Source organism: Anopheles merus, chromosome 2L (assembly GCF_017562075.2).
Source record: "Anopheles merus strain MAF chromosome 2L, AmerM5.1, whole genome shotgun sequence".
Taxonomy (NCBI): domain Eukaryota; kingdom Metazoa; phylum Arthropoda; class Insecta; order Diptera; family Culicidae; genus Anopheles; species Anopheles merus.
Window position 1 is genome coordinate 47,909,748 of NC_054083.1, and position 20,934 is coordinate 47,930,681.

Consider the following 20,934-nt stretch of genomic DNA (forward strand, 5'->3'; position numbering starts at 1 on the left):
AATGTAATCGATTATTTGAATCTAATTGATGACTAGAAAACCCAAGTGTTTCTATCGCTTTGGGTTCGTTTGAATATGAGATGAAATTGACATCATCGGTGCCGTGACCAGGATCTGCAGGCTTTATTTATATGCTTTTGAGGTAAAACGCATTTCAATTTTAATTTTTAGTCATTTATGTGGATGATTTTCATCAATTTCTTGCCTTCAATCTATTATAGAGACAGTTTTCGTATAACAGACAGAAGCCTCAGTGTTCATATATTATTTTTTTACACTAAAAGGTACAGTCAACATCAAACAACGGCCTTCCTATTCTCGTTTCATTGTACGCCCACGGAATGATGGAACACCAGTGAATCGCACTTCGCGGAACATTGAATCTATTGTGAACTAAATTCTTCTAATTTCTTTGAACCTTGCCATAATAAAAATAACACACGTAAAAAAGAAAACAAAATGTTAAATAGCTCCTCAATGAAGTCACTATACATGTCACCAAGACAAAAAAATACACACACACACATCCGCCCAGGATATTCGGGTTCAATGTTGCACAAAAATAAACTCCACACAGCACACCCAAATCCAACCCCGATCACGTGGGGGTAGCTATCCGTGTTCCACCCACGGGCAATTATTTAAAGCACTTTTAACCGGTCCAGTCATTCAACCGTTTCACGAACACATCGCCCGACCCTGATGAAGCAGCCTGCTGCCCTCAGGTGGCCAGATAATGCTGCTCGATGAGGTGCCAAACGCCCCTGTATTGTGTGGGTCCCACTCTGTTCCAATGTTTGGCATCGGATCAAAGCAGGAACACACTGTGGATGGGTTTCGTCCGAAGGTTTCGTTACGTTGCTTGTTTCCAGAAAGCCTGCCCCAAACAACAAAGCAAAGAAGCCCCATAATGTTTATCATCACGGGGCTCATCGGGGCAGAAGGCATCAACCAGCAGCAGCAGCAGCAGCAGCAGTGGCATCAACAGCGCAAGCGGCTTTCATCAATCAACACACGAGCCGATGGATTCAAATCGACAACCTGATGAGCGTACTGCTGTTGGGCCGTTTTATTTTGCAAGTTCCCGCGAACAGCGAAGGCTTTGAGGCTATTAGAATCGCACCAGTGAGTCAGCAACAAAAAAATGGAGCATCAAACGCTGAGCGTGGCGAGCGAAACATTTCCATTCTCAGTCCCTTTACGCCGTGCGCTACGGACAACATCTTTTCTCATTTGCTTCCTTACATCTTACAACACATTTGCACATTTGGCAGCAGGACGGGGAGTTGGAACCGAGACGAGGGGAACATTTAAGCCTTAAAAAGTGAAATAAAAATAGCAGATAGCCCACGACGTGACGAGAGGGATCCAAGGCAAGGCTTTGGCCATCATTTGCAAGATGCCTGTCCCGAACGTTTAGCGTGCCAGGCGCGCCGAGCAAATCAAACGAGGAGCTGAATCTGTCAGCAACCCGCAACGAGGGCACACGGGTGCAACCGTACGGAAGAGTGGCAATTTCTTGCCTTTGCCGAAGCTAATCGCGATGGAGCGACCAACCATTCTCGCCAACCTTCCTGCCACTGTACACATCGCTTCGAAACGAAAACGCCCTCCAGTGAAGTGACCCTGGAGGTGCTGCTTCCCCCCCGGGGGGGCGCGGGTAAAATAGGGCTTTGCTGACTTTTCGGTTCACGTTCGTCTAGGGCCGCCTTTGAAATGGGTACTCCGTGTGTGGGTGCTTTAGCCGGGTGAATGGATTGATCTATTTCTTTTAGCGTGCCCCACGTCTCATCCTTTTTTTTTCGCTAAAGGCATATGTCAGTCATCTATAGTGCAGAGATACACACACACACACACACATGCTTCGCTGAGTAGGCCAAGTGGCGTTCGGGGAATTGTTAGTGAAGAGGGTCAGGATGGACGCACATACACGCACACATATACTGTGTACTTTTGTGTAGTTACCGTGCAGGATGGGAACAGGAATTATGAATCAAAGTGAAATCAAGCTGGCAGGATTTTAAATTGTAGAGTTTTAATGCTTTAAACATTAAAAAAGGAACAAAAAATCAATTTCAATGTAAGAAATTGTAAGAACAAATAAAAAAGGTAATAAACTAGAATTCACAGGCCGATGGGAAGATATAAGTCAAAACTGGCATTTAACTTAAGCTACCTCGTGGTGATGTTAAAGTACCAAAGTATCCATTACAAAAATATTGCACCACAGGCACAGCAAACAGCGGACCAATATCGTTCTATCATCTTCTCATGCAGTGTTTACAGCTCTTTCATCACAAACTGTAGCTTAACGCATTTTTTAAAGCTAAAACTATATTAATCCTTTTGAACTTTCTATCATATTAGCATTTTATTAGCATTTATAAATACCTAAACTTTATTCTTATTCGAAATACGCTTGATTGGAATGTGACACGTCAGAGAAAGAGAGCAAAATTGCAACAAAAAAAGACACTAAACCCCTGCACGTCCATTCCACGTCCAGTTGGGTGATGTTTTATAGTGACAGTTTCATGGCAAACACATTCACTTCCACCGCCACCAGCACCACCATCATCAATCGGAGCGCTCGCAGGCAGGTCAACTACCACTAGTGGCAACAGTAGTGTACCCTTAGTGCAGCAGTGCAAAGACCCTGCACACCACACTGCTACCCTGCAACGTACAGATGACGATGCGGAACGGGCGAGATTTTAAAATTAATTTTTAATTGAATTTCACTCTCTCCGATTTCTCCTGTCTCAAGCTCATAGCCCATGCCTGCAAAAAGCGGGAGAAGACAGGTGTGTTACTAACGAAGGGTATCTATGCCAACGGCCACATTGCAGTGCAGTGCTGAACTGTTCTAGGGCTCTTCTTGTCCTCCACAGCGTTCCTCTCCCTCCCGTATACAGCACAGTTGCACAGTGCGGGAGCAAAATGGGTCATTTATGAACACTTCAAAGTGAAGGAACAGGGCTGTGTGTTGCCGGTGCAGTGTGATAGTGGTTTAATTCAATTCAGCTAAAAACATTGCCGGGTGTCATTTGTGCTTGAGTAAGAAATTTAGTGCACACACCCACCAAGCACACACATTGCAATTTTCTGTGTGTCTTTGTACCGGTGCGAAGGAAATGTAATTAGCATCCCGACAGTTCGTAATCGCAACCGAACCAGGCAGACGGCTCCACTTCCCCGTTTTGGCCCCGGTTTATCGGTACGTTTTCGGATATAGGTGTCGGATTAGCGCCGAACGGAACGCCGTAGGCCGCACTCCTCTCAATCACTCAGCTGTCGGAGGCGGTAGCTAAAGCGCACCCGATATGGCGTTCGAGGCAGCTCGATATTAATCCCTTACCTCTCGCACAGAGGGCTTAAGCGCGTTCATTGTGCATTAAAATGGATGAAAGGAATCTATGCGAACTGGCGTGGGCGGGGTAGGATATGTGCTGGGAAAAGATTTCAACCATCAATCCGGTTGAACGTCCTTTGTCCTCACCGGTTAAAGCATAGCTCGTGTGTACAGGATTTATAATTCTGGCACAGACAGGCAACGACAGGGTTATGATTCGTCGGACACATCATGTACAGCTAATTAATTACTGTTCCTTTGTTCTTGATTTAAAGAGATAAAGTCTCGCTTTCTTGCTAGGTGCGTTACTGTGTTCTACACCTTAAATGTTGTAGAAGGAAACAAAAAGGAGGAAATTGTGCACGAATATGATTTGAAGCGCCTAAATGTATGCAATCACAGTTACATTTCATCGTTTTTTGTTACAAAAAAGTATGTTGGTGGCTTTTATTTTACACTGTACATTTAATACATTTAAAAGTGACGCAATGATTCCTTCAAGTGCTGTTAACAATAATGTCAAAATCAATATAATTTATACCGTCAGGGATTCAACGAAAACCTTAACAAATCCCCATAGCGTAACCCAGAATTGTCTGTAAGTTAACAACATCTTGTTTCATATTCGTAGCACCGCACAAACCCCCTTACCAAAGTACAGCCCAAGAGCAAGTGCAAAAAAGTGATAGCGCGGTAAATCATTGTACTATCATACTTGCAAATCGCCGAGAAATATTCATACTCCACTCCACCGTCGTCAAGGATGCCGGCACGGAAATGATGAAGATAAAGCATACTGTGCTGATGTGCAAATGAGAGCGCTGCTGCAGTTATGTCCTAGCACACACACACACAAACTGGTGCAACAAAAACTGACTACTAAGCAGTTATAAATATTGCTTTTCTTCTGTTGCTCCATAACGACTACACAGCTCCGCATGGTACACGCAACGATCGTGCTGTGCTGATAAATGAGCAACAAAATTGCATCCGCATGCCGCGAGTGTAACGACTTGGGTGCTTTGTAAATGGGAAATTATAAGCCAGAATGGCGACACCAGAATGGATGCCGTGATGAGTGCAGGATGCAGGATTTGTCATCCGGCAAACAGTGCAACCAGTGCACAAACACTCAAAAGGCAGGTTCTATTATTTTCTCCCATCGGCATTTCTACCCATTTCGTTTGATTGTTCGTTGCACACGTCCAAATCCCTTGCAATAGCACAAACAACGTGCGTCCGTTTTGGCAGAAGCTTCGGCCTCGTTAACGCTTTCAATCACACACGGCTGCACGGATTTCAGACGCATCTTCTTGCTTGGCCATTTTTGTGTGCCAACGAATGATGTCACCGGTTCACTGTTCTTGACCTTTTTTGCGTGTGCTTTTGCCTAAAGTTTTGCCCACTTCTAGCGTACAAAAATTCCCAATAATCATCCTTCACAGGAAAACAAAAGAGAACACAAAAAAGCAAAAAGAAGTGGAAAGATTTTTGGCGGCTCTTTTTGCGCGGGGCCATTCTGATTATTGTTTTCGTTTGCTGACTGTGTAGTTTTGCGTCCTCTTTCTAGGCAAGCGGATCTTTTCCACACCGTGGTTCCAGTGAGACTAGCTTGCTATCCTTGAAGGTTCCTTCCTACGAAGAAAAGATGACGCAAAAATGGAATCCAAAGAAGGCCACCACCATTTGTAAGCGGTACAACAAGAGAAAAAAAAACCATTAGTGAGGCATTAAATAGTAAACCTCGAACAATCCACTGCCTTTGTGTTGCACACTGTTGGTAACTATCCCAAAACCCCCAATAGCGCCTTGTTGTTTGTTTCGTAAAGTGAGCGTTGTGGCGTAAAAAAAAGAAGGCAAAAGGAACAGAACAGAAAACGGCTCAAGAAAGTTGGAATGGAGCTAGAACGAAAAACTACCCCTGCCCTCCATTACAAGCCTTAATTCATCGTGCCAGCTGTAAGCGTTACGAAAAAAAACCCGTCATCATCGTTAGCACTCTCCCCATACCGCCCCCTGGCGCCGGTGGTGTGCGCGATCGCGAGCCCCAAATGCTGTGAAAATTTTGCTTCGACCTCTCCATTCTTTACCATTTCCCCCATGACCCACGTAGCCGTTGGCCTTCCCAGCCGTGCTACACGTGTGCATTGGGAAACGCTTAAACGCGCGCAGCGATATAAAAACCGGCCGAGGGACTGAGGGTGGCACATTAATATCGCCCGGTAGTGCGATAGTGAGACGCACCGAAACGAACAAATCGCTACGCACCCAGCGCAACGCGACGCACAATCGATAAAATATCGTTATGAACACGGTGGCGGTTTGACGATTGGCGTCCGAAAAACTGTCACCATCAAGGTTTTATGACAGATGTTTGTGTTCCCCCGTTACAATGCGACAGAGCTCGCCCAACCTCTTCCTCCCGCCTTTCGTTGACGGTACGGGGAAACGCACATTTTATTGTGACGATTTACTTACGGCACGGTTTTGTGCGAGTTCTTTTTTTTTCATGCGGTTTTTTTCTGCTATTTTCCACGCAGGACAATAGAGCTGTCCACAATGAAGATTAATGGGTTTTGATAGAAAAAAACAATTCATTGAATATTTAAATGCAATATCACTGCATGAAGGATGTGGTTCTATGCTTGTTAGATTTTGAGATAGGCAGAACACTTCCTTAAACTGCGGCTCAACCAGAAAACCCATTATAAAAATTCCAGTTGGAATTTTGTTTAATTCAACTAGAATTATAAGAGAAACCATATCAAACGCTAGCAAAGCACGCTAGGCTCCTAATTTAAAACCGCGGAAATCACATATAGATCGAACTAGAATTCCAGTAATAACTCTCTCTTTAAGCTTTTTGGTGAGTATTATTCTTTATGGGAAATTCGATTCCCGATGAGAATGATAAGACTTCAGTAAGAATTCCGCCGGTAGGAAGGCGGAAGTTCGAATCGGGGTGCCAGCCTTTTTCAAGGCTATTGCTTGGGAGTTTATCTCCCCCACTATACAGTTCACGAGACGGAGTAGGCCGTATACCTTACAATGCTGTTTCCGATTTGAGCAATATCTTTTCAGTCTAGTTTTGTTAACTGTAATGGTATTATTTCTATTTTAGATAACTTATGGCAACGCTTCATGAAAAACATAACCAAATCAAAGGATGAAATCCTCATTCAAAAGTCGTTTACTCCATTTGTATACCAGTTGTTGAAGAGGTCTAAACATTATTTGTGCGAATTGTTCCATTTATAAATGTTTGCAAGAAAATAATTTCTATAGTTTCATGATCTCTACTGTGAATGTACACGATTACAATATTTATATTGTATGATTCAACCATCTACGCGTTATAATAGTTGAATAAACAAAATTACAGTAGTTGCGCTGTATGTAATTAAATTATGACAGCAACACTAATTAGAAATTGATGTTGGCAAACAGCCAGCAGCACGAACCAGGATCAGAAACTTAAAAAAAAAACACACACACACACACACACACTTTTGTGACTTCCTCGTAAACGTTAGTTTCACTCGCTAGCTACACTTGTGGTACTGTTCAAGCGGTATTGTTCAACAGGCAACTGCACCCCATAAATCCATCAAGCAACACTTGTATGTTGTGCGAGCAGCAGCAGCAGCAGTAGCAGCACACAACTTTTCCAATTTAGCAGCGCAAAAATCAACTCCGGCTTGAAATACGCTTTCAAATGCACGATTTTATGTTATTCAAAGTCCCCATCCTAAACCGCACCCGAACCTTGCCCTCAAGTCCTTCCCGATCCCGATCATGGAACGGCATTAAACTAGACCTCGAATATGAGGTATATTTAGGTATGGAGCGGTTCCTGCCTTGCCTGCCCTTCGCTTTGTATTGCACGTGGAATCACGCAAAGTGCAGCTACACATTTCGTCCCATTGCGACCCCGTTGGCTTCAATGGTGAACACCACATGTGCACGCTACTGTACGATAAAATTAGACGCCACCGTTGAAGCAACAAGGAACCCGGACGAAGGTGATATACCCTTGCAGGCGGTGCAACAACACCGACTTCCGGCTGATTGGCGGGGGAAGGGCAAGGTGGTGCAGCAAGGTTACCGTCCAGATGCACTACTTGTTGATTAGGTGCATGTGTTTGGAACAACGCCCGTTTTCTTGCACACGGCAGCCGTTGGACGATGTTGGACGCCTGGGAGTCGATCGAACCGACGCAGGCAAATGACGCCTGCTGTGTGGCAAATGACACTTGCCTTAATCGATTATGTCACCGGGAGCGTCCGGATGACACACGAAGCCTTTGGAATGCTGCCTATTAAGGCAGCGGCTGATAGATTGAGCACTTTAACTATCGGGTTCCCGTTAGCACCACGGCACGATTGGATGGACAAGGAGTGGAGTGTGAAGGAAGCGATCTCTCAAACAGCTCAATCACGGTGATTGATTTGAGCAAACGCGAACAAAAGCAAACGCGTGATTGAAAGTAGTGACGATGATGACGTTGCAGGGAGGCAAGCCAAGTCTGAAAGGCTGCAATCATGCAATGCGCTTGACACTCATAAATGTTAAGACGAAGGGATGGGAAAAAAAATAAAACAAAAACACAAATGGCACTATTAAAGACGATGATTTTACACTGCCGCGAGAGTGGTGGGCTACGAGCGGCGGATGTTATTCGTTTCCATGGCGCGTTTGATTCATCTCGCCCATGAAACACGTCATTGGGAAAAAAGCTTTTTTATGTGCGGTATAGCGTCGTAAAAGGCGTGTTAACGGGTCATTCAGGGAAGTGCCACTGTGGTCGTATAGGTGCAAGATGAAAATAGTTTGAAGTACGTTTTAAAAAGCAAAGGGTAAAATTTAACAACATCAAGCACTGATCACCAGGCGCCTCCATGGAGACTGCATATGAGGGTTTTATGTGCCACCAGCTAGCTATCAAGGCTGATTGAAAATCAACGTTTTATGTTTTGAAGGATGCTGAAAATGGGATCAAAAATTCATTTTCTGCTCAAACAAGAGGCAATAAACGGAAACATATTATGAATGCTGCGACTTGATTCAACAACTAGGCGTCTCCATGCAAACCTTGTAAATAGTTGAATATAGTGAATGTTAGTTTAATTTCATTTTAAATGTATGAAAACATCATTTTATAAAGACTTCTCCGTTTATCGATTAGATTTATCGAATCAATTGAGAAAAACAGTTCAATATTTCAAAACGGTACAAGTAACCAGGCGTCTCCATGAATAAATTGAACACCGCGCCGTACTATCATCATTGCAGTTTGAACGATTATTTAAAGCATTTCAGCATGCATATAATATTCGATCACACACACAGACACTCACACACATTCCCCAGCCCAAGGTTGATGATGGAGCGATAAAACTTATTCAACATCGCTTCACAGCTTCTCCTTGCCCTCAAATGACACACTCAAGCAAAACGCCCATCTGCACACTACCCATCGTGCAAATGCGGTAGATAATTCTAGGAACAACGTGCGGGCCAACAGTCGCCGGAAGCCGCGCCGCGCCGAGGAAGAGGAATATTTGTAAACCTTCCAATCTTGCTTCCCCCCATCCCCATCCGCGCCGATCGACATCACAAAATAAGAAGCACACGCTCCAAAAAGTCGCACATTCCGGGGCGAGCAGTGCAATTGATCTTTTCCTACGATCTCGCTGAAGAGCTTGAAGAGGAAACTTAGTGGGGACCACGATTCACCTCCGGCTCTGCTGGTAATAAACATTATCACGATCAATCTCACCCAGACCGTGCACGGAGCAACGGGCAAAGCGCGCTGAGTGCTGTGCAGTGGGAGGAGGGTAAACTGTTTTTTCGTTGTTTCTTTTAATTCTGTGATCATCAGACGATGGTGTTTTGTGTCTGTGTGTGTGTGTGTGTTGTGTAGCGCACTAGTTTTGGTGAATTTAGCAAACCACACAGTTGCGGATGAACGCGAGTACGCGAGGATAAGAGCACGCAAGGTGTGTGAGGGCCGTATGTTTTTCTCCTTTGCATCTTCACCGAAATTTTCATTCCCCTCGGACCGCACTGATCTGCTGGATTGGTGTATACGTGCACGTAATGCTCTGGTATTGAGACACTGGAAACTAGCACGCGCGTAGATTTATTTGCTGTTTTGGTGTACACCCGATTGTTGCGCGATAAATATAATCCACTTCAAACACGGAGCGTACGATCACTGCTAACACACAAGTGAAAGGAATAATATTTTGGAACACAAAAAAATAATGTTTTGCTTTAAGCATTCCGGAGATACATCAGATTGAAACACTTTGAGAACAACTTCAAACACAACACAATTCTGCACGATCATCAACCCGTCGGACTGCTAAGCTTGTGCTCAAAAAATGTATTTATTTGCAATCACTGCACACTCTACTCATTGCGTGCCACAAACCAACCGTCAAACGATCGACAACCACCACACCCGTATCAACCGTATCCAGCACCGAGTGTAAGCCCCGCGAGAACACCGAGAACCGCACGCCTAGAACGGTGACCAGCGAATGAATCCACCGACTGACAGGCGCGCACGCCAAACCCAACGCGGCACCCAGCGCTGTCCCTAACCCTTCGGGGCACCAACACTCGGTGTCGTCCAGCGAACCGTGCCTTTGTGTTCCGCGTACCCTCTCCGCGTGAGTCGGTGGGTTGATGGATTTTTGTTTACATTTTTACATCTTCACCACACAGCGGCACAGTGCGCGCGGGTGGGCGCAACTGTAAGCCATCGCATATCTCTCTTCCCTCTGGCCGATGCGAAATGTGGCCCTCGCATGCATCGCATGTACGGCGTGCGCTACACGTCATCGACCACGACGACGACGGATGTGTGCAACAGAGATAGCATGAGACAGCAGAAATGTATGGGAAAAAACACACACACTCACAATGCTGGAGCAAACATCGGGCAAGAGTGAAAGTTTCGTTCAGTTTGCGTTCCCGAAAGCTCGCACAGAAAGGGTGATTGGGTGACTGGGTGGTGATGGTGAGTGGGCCAAAACTTAACGAAACGCTTGCCAGTACGCAGAATACGGCACGCATACCACCACAAACACACCCAGTGAGCGAGTGTTGTAAAGGTGTCAGTGTGTGAGTTAAATCGAGGGAATATCAGGGAAAAAGCGCGAACCCACACACTTGGGTCCTGGGCCCTCTACAACCACCATCCGCTGCACCGTTGATTGTCCCGGGAAGGCTTCGAAGTGTGCTTGCTCTCGCACGCCTCTTGCTCTCGCTCGCGTGCCATGGAGAGTTGGGAAGAAATCACTCATACAGGTGTGTAATTTTATTATCAATAATATGCAGGATTGGTTCGAGAGCAAGCGAGAGCGATACACAGACAGAGAGAAAGAGAGCTTATTCATCGAATGCGGAGTTGTGAAGAGATACAGAAGAGAGTGGATTGCTCGAGATGAAAGGTGTCGCGTGAGCGCACCAGAGCAGAACTGAGCAGATGGAAAGTAAGAAAAAAAATAGTGTTTTCCTTTTCGTTTTTTCTCAATGCCACAGCAACTTAACAAATTGTTTTAAATATTGTTTTAACTAAGGGTAGAAAGTGAATGAGTAATTAGCGTGCTGTAGAGCAAGAGAGAATCACGCAAAGGAGGCAAACATACTCATCGGCATTCGCGCGCTGTCTTACTTGTGGATGAAAATAACAGAACATTCCAAAGGTTTCGAAGAGAGAGAAACGAGCTGTGAGAGAGTCAAAACAGCAGCGAGATAACGCGGAGAGCAGGAAAATAGGGGCGAGAAAAGACAATGAAGGAGAGCACGCAGTAGCGAACGAATCCGAAGAGCACAAGCATGCGTTTGTCATCGAGTGCCAGGCATGACAGCAATGGGCAAAATCAGGAAAAGAGTATCTGCGGCAAGATCAAGAAGAAAAGCATCCATTCATTCATTCATACAATAACTAGCAATGGTGGTGGCGGCTGATACCATACACGCACCCAAACACACACACACACCGACAGTCCGCTCAGTTTTACCCGTTTACTGTCCTTTGTCCCTCTTTTCATCCCTTCCCCCTACTCCCCTCCATTAACGCACACACACACACATTTCGATCTTCGAGTGGCAAATTTTCCAATCACACATTTGTGTGGATAGCAGAATCTTATCTACCGATTTTTGTTTTCGCACCGATGACCAGTACGAACTGCACACGCCTCCGCGGCTAGGAACATGCATTCATTGAGCATCATGTGGCGCTGCAATAGCTGCGTGTTTTGGTAGTGGTAATTTTACACTGGCGATGACGTTTCTTAATTCAAACATGGAACATAATTACGTGGCGTGTACCAGAGAGCTGTTGAATTACGCCTGCAAGGTAGGCAAAATGCAATACATCTTTTGTAGACAGTATTTTACTACTAAAGAGCCAACTTTGTCGTTACTGATTTTTTAACAAAAGGAAGGACAATGTTTATTTTTGTGTTATTATTAGGTCGTTACGTGACGATGATTGAAGATATCAAATGTGTAACATAATAACGTGGTGTGTGCGAGAGAGCTGTTGAAATACGCCTGCAAGGTAGGCAAGATACATAACATCCTTTTAGTTGGTATGTAACTACTAAAGAGCAAGCTTTTTCCTTTATATTGCTGTTTTTAGTTTATTTTTTCGTTACGATGGCCAGTCCCTTTCTCCCTCAAGCTTGTGTTATCAACGAGATAACTAATATAGGGGTAATCCGGTTGTGTTTTAAGAGTGCAACAATTAAAATAAATTTCAAACACATCATGGATTGAAAACTAAATTTGATGGCGCAATATCACATGAATTTATTCCTATCACTTATCAGCTGTCAAATAAATCCCATTCAATCTTTCAAGCACACAAAGTAAACGCTTCGTATACATATGCGCCTGTAAGGTAGGCTATCTGAATTACACGGAAACGCCTTGAAACGTCTAAAAACTGCGCACGGGATCACTTTGAGGGTAAAATTAATTTACCAGGAAAACCAGACTGTAAATCATCTTTCCGAAGTATCATTTATCCAACGTGTAGCATCTAACATGCAACTGACAAATGCTACCGGTCATCGCACAAAAGCACACCAGCCTTTTTAACCAATCATCGTTCCCGGGAAGACCCAAAGTTTGGGACCAAAAATAGACACCGACAACGACATTCCTACCGGTCATTCCGGCTTCCGACACAATATTTATGGATCGTATGTTATGCTCTGGCCCGGTTTTAGGCCAACCCAAACCCGGAGCGCCGCTCTATTGTGCCGTCAGCCTTTTTGTACGCTGTGCCTACCATTTTTTTGTTGTTACGACCTACAACCGACGATTTAGCACCTCCCACCGTGGGGGTATTTTTTAATAAATATAATCAAACACCTTTTCCTCCAATCGGAGACGGGTGGGTTTTTTTTTGGATCCCCATCAGGATGGGGCGTAAGTTATTGACCCTCCACATTACTCAAGGAAGCGCACAGTTGGATGGATACTTCGCTATGGCGGTGGGCGTAAAATGTGAAATCAAGCTAGCTCAATAGCACTTACCACTTAGCCCTGTGCAGCAGGATGATGATGGTGCAACCAGTACCAGGAGCGTTCGTACACGATGTTCGTTGTAGCGTTTTGATCGATCCGTTCCAATCCGTTCCGATGGTGTGTGTGTGTTTAATCGAGGAAAATGTAAAGAAAGGGAAAGAACAAGACAGAGAGAGAGAGTAAGAGAGGGAGAAACAACACAGTGCTGAGCTGAGCACGGTTGGCACAGGGGAGCCTGTGGATTGACACCACTTACCAGGAGCAGGAGCAGCAGCAGCACCAGCAGAAACAGCACGGCTTCTGCGATGGCGCTCGCTGTAGCGGCACGACATTGTTGCTTGATTCTTGCGTCCCACTCAAAGACGAATTAAGTGGACCACTCTGAACGGTTGAGCCCATGCCCCGGAGTCTACACCCCGCCGGCAGTCCGTCTACGCTGCAGGACATTCTGCAAACGGGACAGGATGGTGGAGAGAAGGAAGCAAAAAAAAGCAAAAAATAAAACAGAAACCGCCCATTAACACGTTCGCCCTGTCGCCTAGTGGTCACCAGCGAAGGATGCCGGCGGGCACCGGCGGCCAAACACACCTACCCAATCTTGAAGAAGCGATGGAAGTTGTTTCGCGTGTCGAACAACTTCAGCTTTATGAGCGTATCGTTAGCGAGACAGGGCTGACACCGGTCGCCCTTCGTACCACAAGCGCCATCGCCCACACGGCGAGCCCACACGCAGGAATGCTTACTGCAAGTAAGAAGAAGAAAAAAACGTAAAAACAAACCAGGAAGAAGGGTTCAATCGGATCGCACCAGACAGTGACCAATAATGACGAGACCGCAATGACACAGAGCGCACAGGGAAAAGAAAGACAGGGAAACAAAATCAGAAAAAAGGACCCCAGCACGAGCGAAAGGGTAAAAATAAAGGTCCTGCGAATGAATAAATCATCAAAACTAAAGGAACGGCTACCTAAATTCCGACCAGGTTCGGCGATCGATTCCACCACAGCTCGGACTTCGGGGGCTGGGTTGGTTGTGAATTATGAATTTGACCGCTTTGGGAAGCCGCCCACAGAAGCAAGGGAAGGAACGGCAACCGTCAGTAGCCGGTAGGTTGTTGCTTGTTGCTGTGTAACGCCAGCACCAGAGCCAATCGATGCCCGCACGCTGCCTTCGAATGGCAGGCAGGGTCGGAAAAATCTTCCCTTGGCAGCCAGCCCTGCCGAGCAGATTTCTTTTATTGGAGGAATCAGGTCAACACGGTTAATTAGGAATCGAACCGTAAGCCGATCGATCATGCTGTGTTGTGTAATGTTTGCAAGAGCTATTTGGGTGAGGGCTTTGCCATTTCGTAATAATTTGTTTGCTTTGTAAAGTCTATTGCTAAGGTCTGTTAATTGATTGTAGCTTGAAAAAGTATCTTTTTGAAGGGTAAAAATTAACTATCAGCTCTATCATAATTTACACTAAAAATTTGTTATTCTATGTATCTAAATAGAATAATTGAAACATCATTAGCCATTGCAACTCGGTTTTACGTACCAAAATATTGAAAAGCCATTTGCATAGAAAAACAGCATCCGATTGTGCCTTTTTAGGAAGCATCCTAACCTAGTCTCCTTCCAATATGCATGACTATTATTATGCTTCCAAGCGGAATCGCCATCAAAATTTCATCTTTCAATTGAGCTGCAGTTTTTAATCTGGCGCGTAGTTCATTATAATTCATCCATTCCATTATATGCTCAATCATTAAAGCAATTTCGTCGAGTTCGAGTGCAGCAATGTTATGCCTCAGTGTACTATAAAATTCTCGATAGCAGTATTGTGGCGCAGGTGGTTTACAAAAATTAAATCGATCCTTTCACTCCCCTACACACGGTTAGCCAATCTGTCAACCGAGCGATGGAGGCGCCCAGTACCGCAACCGAACCGCAATCGGTTCACCCCGCCATGTGGATGGGACAATTATTTGCCAGGCAATCGATATGCATTAGCATAAACACGCAGCGCATAGTTTCTGCAGGGCCGATCATGGTGGCGTAGCGCTGCTGCACAAAGCGCGCAGAAAGGCTTTTCCACGAATCACCCGGAGCGAAAGGACGTCCTCCCGGGGGACGGATTTACTTCCCAGATATGTGTGTTTATGCGCACACGTGTGTGTGTGTGTGCGTGTGTGTGAGAAAGCAAACAAATATCGACGATTAGTGAACGGTGTTGCCTTGTACGTCCTTGGGGCTGCGTACGAATTAACACACACGTTTGGTAGGTCACGCTACCTCCGGCTGAAAGGCGCGGATTAACACCTATATTGGAAAGCTGCTGGTGCTCTCCAAGTCAAACCACGCTGAACGGTGCACGGTGACGAATCACGAACGAGGGTGGCTCGGGCTGGGCTGGCTTCAACAGCAAAAGCTTTAAATAATTGAATTCCGTGGAAAACACTAACGACGCATTTACGCCACCGAGGCCGATGGTTCCTTTACAGCGATGGTGGGATCAATTTTTCAACTGCTTTCAGCGCGTACATGTTCTTACTAAATTGGTCGATAAAACAAAAATCGAAAACCTTTTCGAGAGTTGTGTTCTTGTACCGTGGGAATATTTCCATTTTCGTCAATACTTTGATTAACTTAATTTGTTTATATTGAGTTGGGTTGATTATTTTCAACTTGAAATACAATGAGCTTTAGCAAAAAATCTATTGCTTGTTTTATAAATGGAGTTTTTACTAAAATGGCTTCAGCAAAAAATAATAAAAATGCTCAACTTGATTATTGTAGAGTAATCACATCCTTTATGCATCAACATAATATTAAAAAAGCTAAAATATATAGCTCTTGAATCAGAATGAATAGTTCATAAAAAAAATTTTGGAACACATGGCTTTACCCGTTTAAATTGAATATCTTTCAATTTTATTTAAATGGCAAACCGTTACCGGGGTTAATCAAGCGGCCGTATCGGGGTGGTCGTTCGTCCAAGAACGTTCGTCGCTTATGAGTGGACAGGGTTGGGCAGAATGGGCAGAACAAAACCTAGACGGTTTTCTAATTTTTGATCATAGAGGGCTATGAAATGAGTGAAAATGAGCGTCGCGGCGAACGTTCCCGGGAACGAACGACCACCCCGATACGGCCGAAGGTTTTTTGTTTTTTGTTTTTCGAAATTGGTGGGACAAAATCCCGCTTTTTAGATCGTTCCCACGATCATTTAGATTAGGGGATTTAGGGGATTAGGATTTAGGGGTTTCCAAACTTTTTAGTTCGCGGTTTAGTTTTTAGTTGCCTTTAGCTAATGCAAGCTTTAAATCTTTGTTTTTACCAACAGAATTTTTATATAATTATACTATAACTATAAATATAATGTTTTTTTATAGTTTTCGGTTATTGCGGCTTGGTTAAAGTCTCAAAAATCAACTATTACAGTTTTGATGAAAATAATCACAACAATTAACTATTTATTTTAACCTATACAAAGCCATCACGGGCCGCATAACAGGCTCTCGAGGGCCGCATGCGACTTGCTGGCCGTAGTTTGGAGACCCCTGATTTAGATCATTGGGTATTGCTTTTCAATGCGACGATACCAATAAATAGTGGGAAAGGATCCAAAAATCTATAGAAAAGGTGTGAATAAACTGTGAGACGAACCCATAAATGTACGGGAGTTAGTAAATAAACCTTGTAAATTATATTCTAATTCAACACTGATTGGCGTAGTCCTCAAGTATTTCGGGCACAGATAGAAACTTTAAAACAGACATGCCGGCTTCTGTAAGCATAGAACAGTATTCTAGCCATTTGTGAGACAAACACACTTCATTGCTTATTTAGACTATCCTCAGTTTGAAGTTAAACGAAAGCCTCAATTTTTAAGAAAATAAAACATGAAATGAAAGAAAATGAAAACAAACATCGACCGTCACAAGCCAACGCCTGCGTCACAAGCCAACCCGCACTACCACCACTTAAAACAACCGTTTCCGCTCTGACTCACCTGTTTTGGTCGAAACGAATTTTTGTGTGTAAAAATTCGTTCTGTTTCACCACCTTCTTCTGCTTGCTGCCCGAGCCTATCGTTTAGTATTGCTCGATCGGTGATTTCTTTGCCGCTCGCCTCCAAAAGCGTCGTTACTCTTTCGCTTTCGCGCTTTGCTTAGGACCGTTGTCACGCGTTTGTTCACTCCCGTCTGCTTACCGCACTACTACAACAACAACAACAGCCCGTTTTGCCCGTTTTGCCCGTTTTGCCCGTTACATTAAACCTCGTTGTGTTACGTTTCGACCGTGTTGTTTGTGTGGGTGTGTGAGCGGTTGTGCTTAGAGTTATGCGTTGCGCGATTATGGTTGCCTTTCGGGCTGCTGCCGATGCTTCTGTTCCTGCTTGCTCCGTCGATGCTGTCGCTTACTGTCGCCCTAGCAGCAGTCTGCGTCGTTACCGTCGGTGCATATCGTGGAGCAGGGCCGATCGAGCTGGGCCGGATGCGGGCTAATTTTTGTCACCGTTGTCACTAGTGCTGCACTACTACCAGCGTTTGGTCGCCCATCGTCGCGTGCTGCGGCGGTAGCCTACCATTCAGGCGTCGGCTTGGTCCAACGTGCACAATCGGCTGCAAAGCGGTAGCATCGGAATCGATGAATGGAACGCTTGATTCCACGCACTGTGCAATATGGCTGGAGAAGCTGTGACCGACCGACGCGTGTGTATGAGTGGTGTGTTGTATCAGTATCTTGCCCTTATGCTCTCTCTCTCTCTCTCTCTCTCTCTCGCTGTTGAGATGTAGGCGCCGTCCCAGATGAACGCTGTAGATCGATGTATCGGGGCTGTTAAATCACAATGTTGCCTGCCACGGTCACGGACTGATAAGCGGGATAGGGGACCGCCGAAGGATGCACCGTCACCGCCACAAGCGTACACGTACACGAATGGACACACACACGCACACTTGAAGCACGCGGCACTTCGTAGATAAGCCACTGCAGTGTAGTTTGGTTGTGTTTCTTGCACCTAAGGTTCTATTTGCACTAAAGCACTAGCTTCACTCAAACACACACACACACACACATACAAACGCTTCCTGATCCTGGTGGCGAGATTAAAAAATAGGGAAACATGAGATAACACTTTAACGATTCAGCTTCATTGCACTACAAGCACACACATCACAGCATGGAGCTGTTTGCTCCATTGTTTTCTACATCCACTCTCCCAGCGATGATGAGCGATGGCTGCTGATGGCAGATAGCACTGAACTGATGTAGATAGCGGGTTCACTGTGTCCCTCGGCTAGATGTTGAACAGGCAGTGGGATAGGGGGTGGGGGGGGGGGGGTAGGAGGAGAGCTGGATAAAAATAACGGCCTATTCGGCTGAGCCCAGCAGCATCTTTCGGGTCAGTAGGCATGCATTCAAAATTTGGTCCTCACCCATTTTCTTCACTAGTTTGCCTATGATTACTACAATGGGGAGGGAAAAACACAGCCGTCCACTAACGTACACTACTGGCTTGCTTCATCCTTTGTGCTTCTTGCTTCCTTTCTCTCTCTCTCTCTCTCTCTAGCTCTCACACTTTCTCGTTCCTTCATAAAAAAATACGAACACACACACACACTCACGCGACAAAATTCACGATTTCCTTCAGCGTTTTTTCCTCTTCTTACTCTTTATCTACCTTCCCCTTTCACTCTACACTCTCCATTGTCTGCACTCCTTGGTGTCCTCTCCCAGCCCCCTGTCATTTCATCTGTTTTTTTTTGTTGTTGGAAAGCTCTCTATTTTTAAGATCGTCGTTCTCCTGTTCCCTCAGCTCGGCGCACTCTGTTTCGTTTGCTCTCCTAAAATTACATTCACAAACTCACACACACACACACACGCACACAATCATTTGTGGGGCCTTCGAAAGAATCGAAAACCTTTTTGGAGGAAAACTCCTGGAACTGTTTGTGATCAAGCACCCCTCCCAATAGCTTTCCAATAATCTCCCCTCCCTCGCCTCCTCACGGGGCCTCTATACACTGTATCCCAGCTGCCCCCCCCCCCCCCCGGCCACCCTAACTTGGTTGGGAAAACTCTAACAAACTCCACACACCAAGGCTGTGATAAGAAAAAGATGCTGCCCGCTCCGCACACAATTGCTTCGTGCTCGGGCTGGAGCGCTAGATTATTATGATTGTGTGCTGAGAGCATCGCGCTACAGCGTGCTGGTGTGTGGGTAAGCGACACTAAGACACGGAAACAAATGATGGTAGATTTTGTGATAACAGCCGATGCAAAGATACGCCCGCCAGCGGGCCCATTTTATTGCCGCTCCGCTGCTGATGATGCCGATTGAAGCAGCCCAGCAGGCGCTGGGCAGGTACGCTGGTGATGTATTAATAACGCACACAGACACACATACATACACACACACACACACTGTGATAGGGATTTTGCTCTTCATCCTTTAGCAAAATCCGGCTCGCGCTACAGCCATGTTCCGTGTTCACGTCACGAAAGGCCGCCCTTGCCTTTCGGATGGCTGTCGTAGAACGCACTACAAAAACACTTTTTTCCTCCCCCACAAACACTTCCCAGTTTTCCCCTCCCACAACGGAACGGGACACACAAGTACGGTGCAGTGAGCGACGAGCTGAATTAAACGAAAAAAAAACAACCCTCCCCGTATGTGGCGTGCCGCAAATGGTTGCTGGGATTAAAAGATTTGCCTGCACAAATTTTCGCTTTACACACAGGTACACCACGCACACACACACACATGCGTACACGCTGGACGATGCGGAACACCTTTCTTCCAGCCCATTGGAAGGGCAACACACACATACACACACAAGCACAATATATTCCAAATGCTGCACGTGGAACTACTGCTGCCCCGTTTCGGGGTTTTAATTTTCCTTCTTCTTCTCGACCAAGATCGACCGCCTTGGAGGTGGCCAAAACCGCACCAAAAACGTACCAAAGAAAATCCTCGCCTTTCTCCAACCCACCAGCTCGAGGATGATGATGATCGCTTCCCGCTCGGTCCCGCCTTGGTGGGACGGTTGCTTGTTCCTCCGCTTAGCGCGAACGCGTTGTAAGTAGCCGCCCGCCAACAAACAACCGAAAAAAACCCCTTTTCCCGGGGTGGTACCCGTGGTGTCGGCCCAACTGCTTATTCCGTTTCCGCTGGGCCCGAAACAAAAACCAATATGGCGTTAACTACAACCACAACGCACACACCGCGACGTACGCACGCACACTCGTCGCAATACACGCGGGGCCTCAAACGAGTGTTGAGTAAAGGGGTGGGGAGGGGAGAGGGGGATGATGAGTGGCAGGGTAGAAAAATATTAACACACACACACGCATTCAGAAACGCACGCACACACACACAGCAGAAGCAGAGCTAGGAGAGGCATTCGCAGGCGAGCCGTTTAAAAAACACTGCCGTCTCCATCGGGGAGCGTACACACACACACAGACACACACACAGCCACATACACAAGGAGGGAATTGCTCCCTTGAATATGCTCGTTTCACCGCACCCTCCCCCTCTGTAGCCGTGTTATTGCTCTCACACAGTTTGCTCCCTTGGCTCGGGTTTCGGCTCCACTGGACACTCTCACCACATTCTTTCTCTCTCTTTCTCTCTCTCCCTGACTGGAGGGAGGGCTGCCTTTCTTTGCTTTTTCTTTTCCCTTTCACCCTTTCCTCCCCACTTCAGTGCACCCTCACGCCTCATTCACTAAGAGAGAGACGAAGCGACGGAGCGGGAGAGCGAGTTCCGTTCTTTTTTTTTTGACAGCTCGGGAGGAGATGCAAAAACACAGCCATTTGGAGTAGAAGAAAAAAAAATCACTTTTAAAACACTGCAGCAGCCTGTGTGCTGTACCGTTTCGGGGGTGGAGGAGGGGTTTCCCCTTTTCTATTCCTCGTCTATTACACCATTAACTTCGCTCCTTCCCGCATCAGCGCTCCTCCTGCCCAGCAACCTGGTAAGGCGGGTGGGCCACAAAGGGTGCAATTATTTTTAACTGCTAACCACTGCACTA

At 45.7% G+C, this 20,934-nt stretch overlaps 1 protein-coding gene across 11 annotated transcripts in view; it reads right to left on the minus strand.

The window, feature by feature from the left end:
* Window positions 1–20,934, minus strand: part of LOC121591681 (regulator of G-protein signaling 17) — a 36,408-nt gene that overhangs the window by 15,375 nt on the left and 99 nt on the right. Inside the window, exons 1-5 of one of the 11 annotated variants that reach the window (XM_041912459.1) lie at window positions 20,826–20,933; window positions 16,902–17,988; window positions 13,498–13,647; window positions 13,162–13,353; window positions 12,915–12,923 (exon numbers count right to left, since the gene is read on the minus strand). In XM_041912459.1, the coding sequence (XP_041768393.1) occupies window positions 12,915–12,923; window positions 13,162–13,352 (200 nt within the window). In that variant the 5' untranslated portion in view covers window position 13,353; window positions 13,498–13,647; window positions 16,902–17,988; window positions 20,826–20,933. Of the gene's footprint in view, window positions 1–12,914; window positions 12,924–13,161; window positions 13,354–13,497; window positions 13,648–16,901; window positions 17,989–18,066; window positions 18,171–18,330; window positions 18,350–19,301; window positions 19,597–19,859; window positions 20,148–20,741; window position 20,934 lie in introns of those variants that run through there. The other 10 variants (XM_041912451.1, XM_041912454.1, XM_041912452.1 and 7 more) reach the window with 10 other exon arrangements.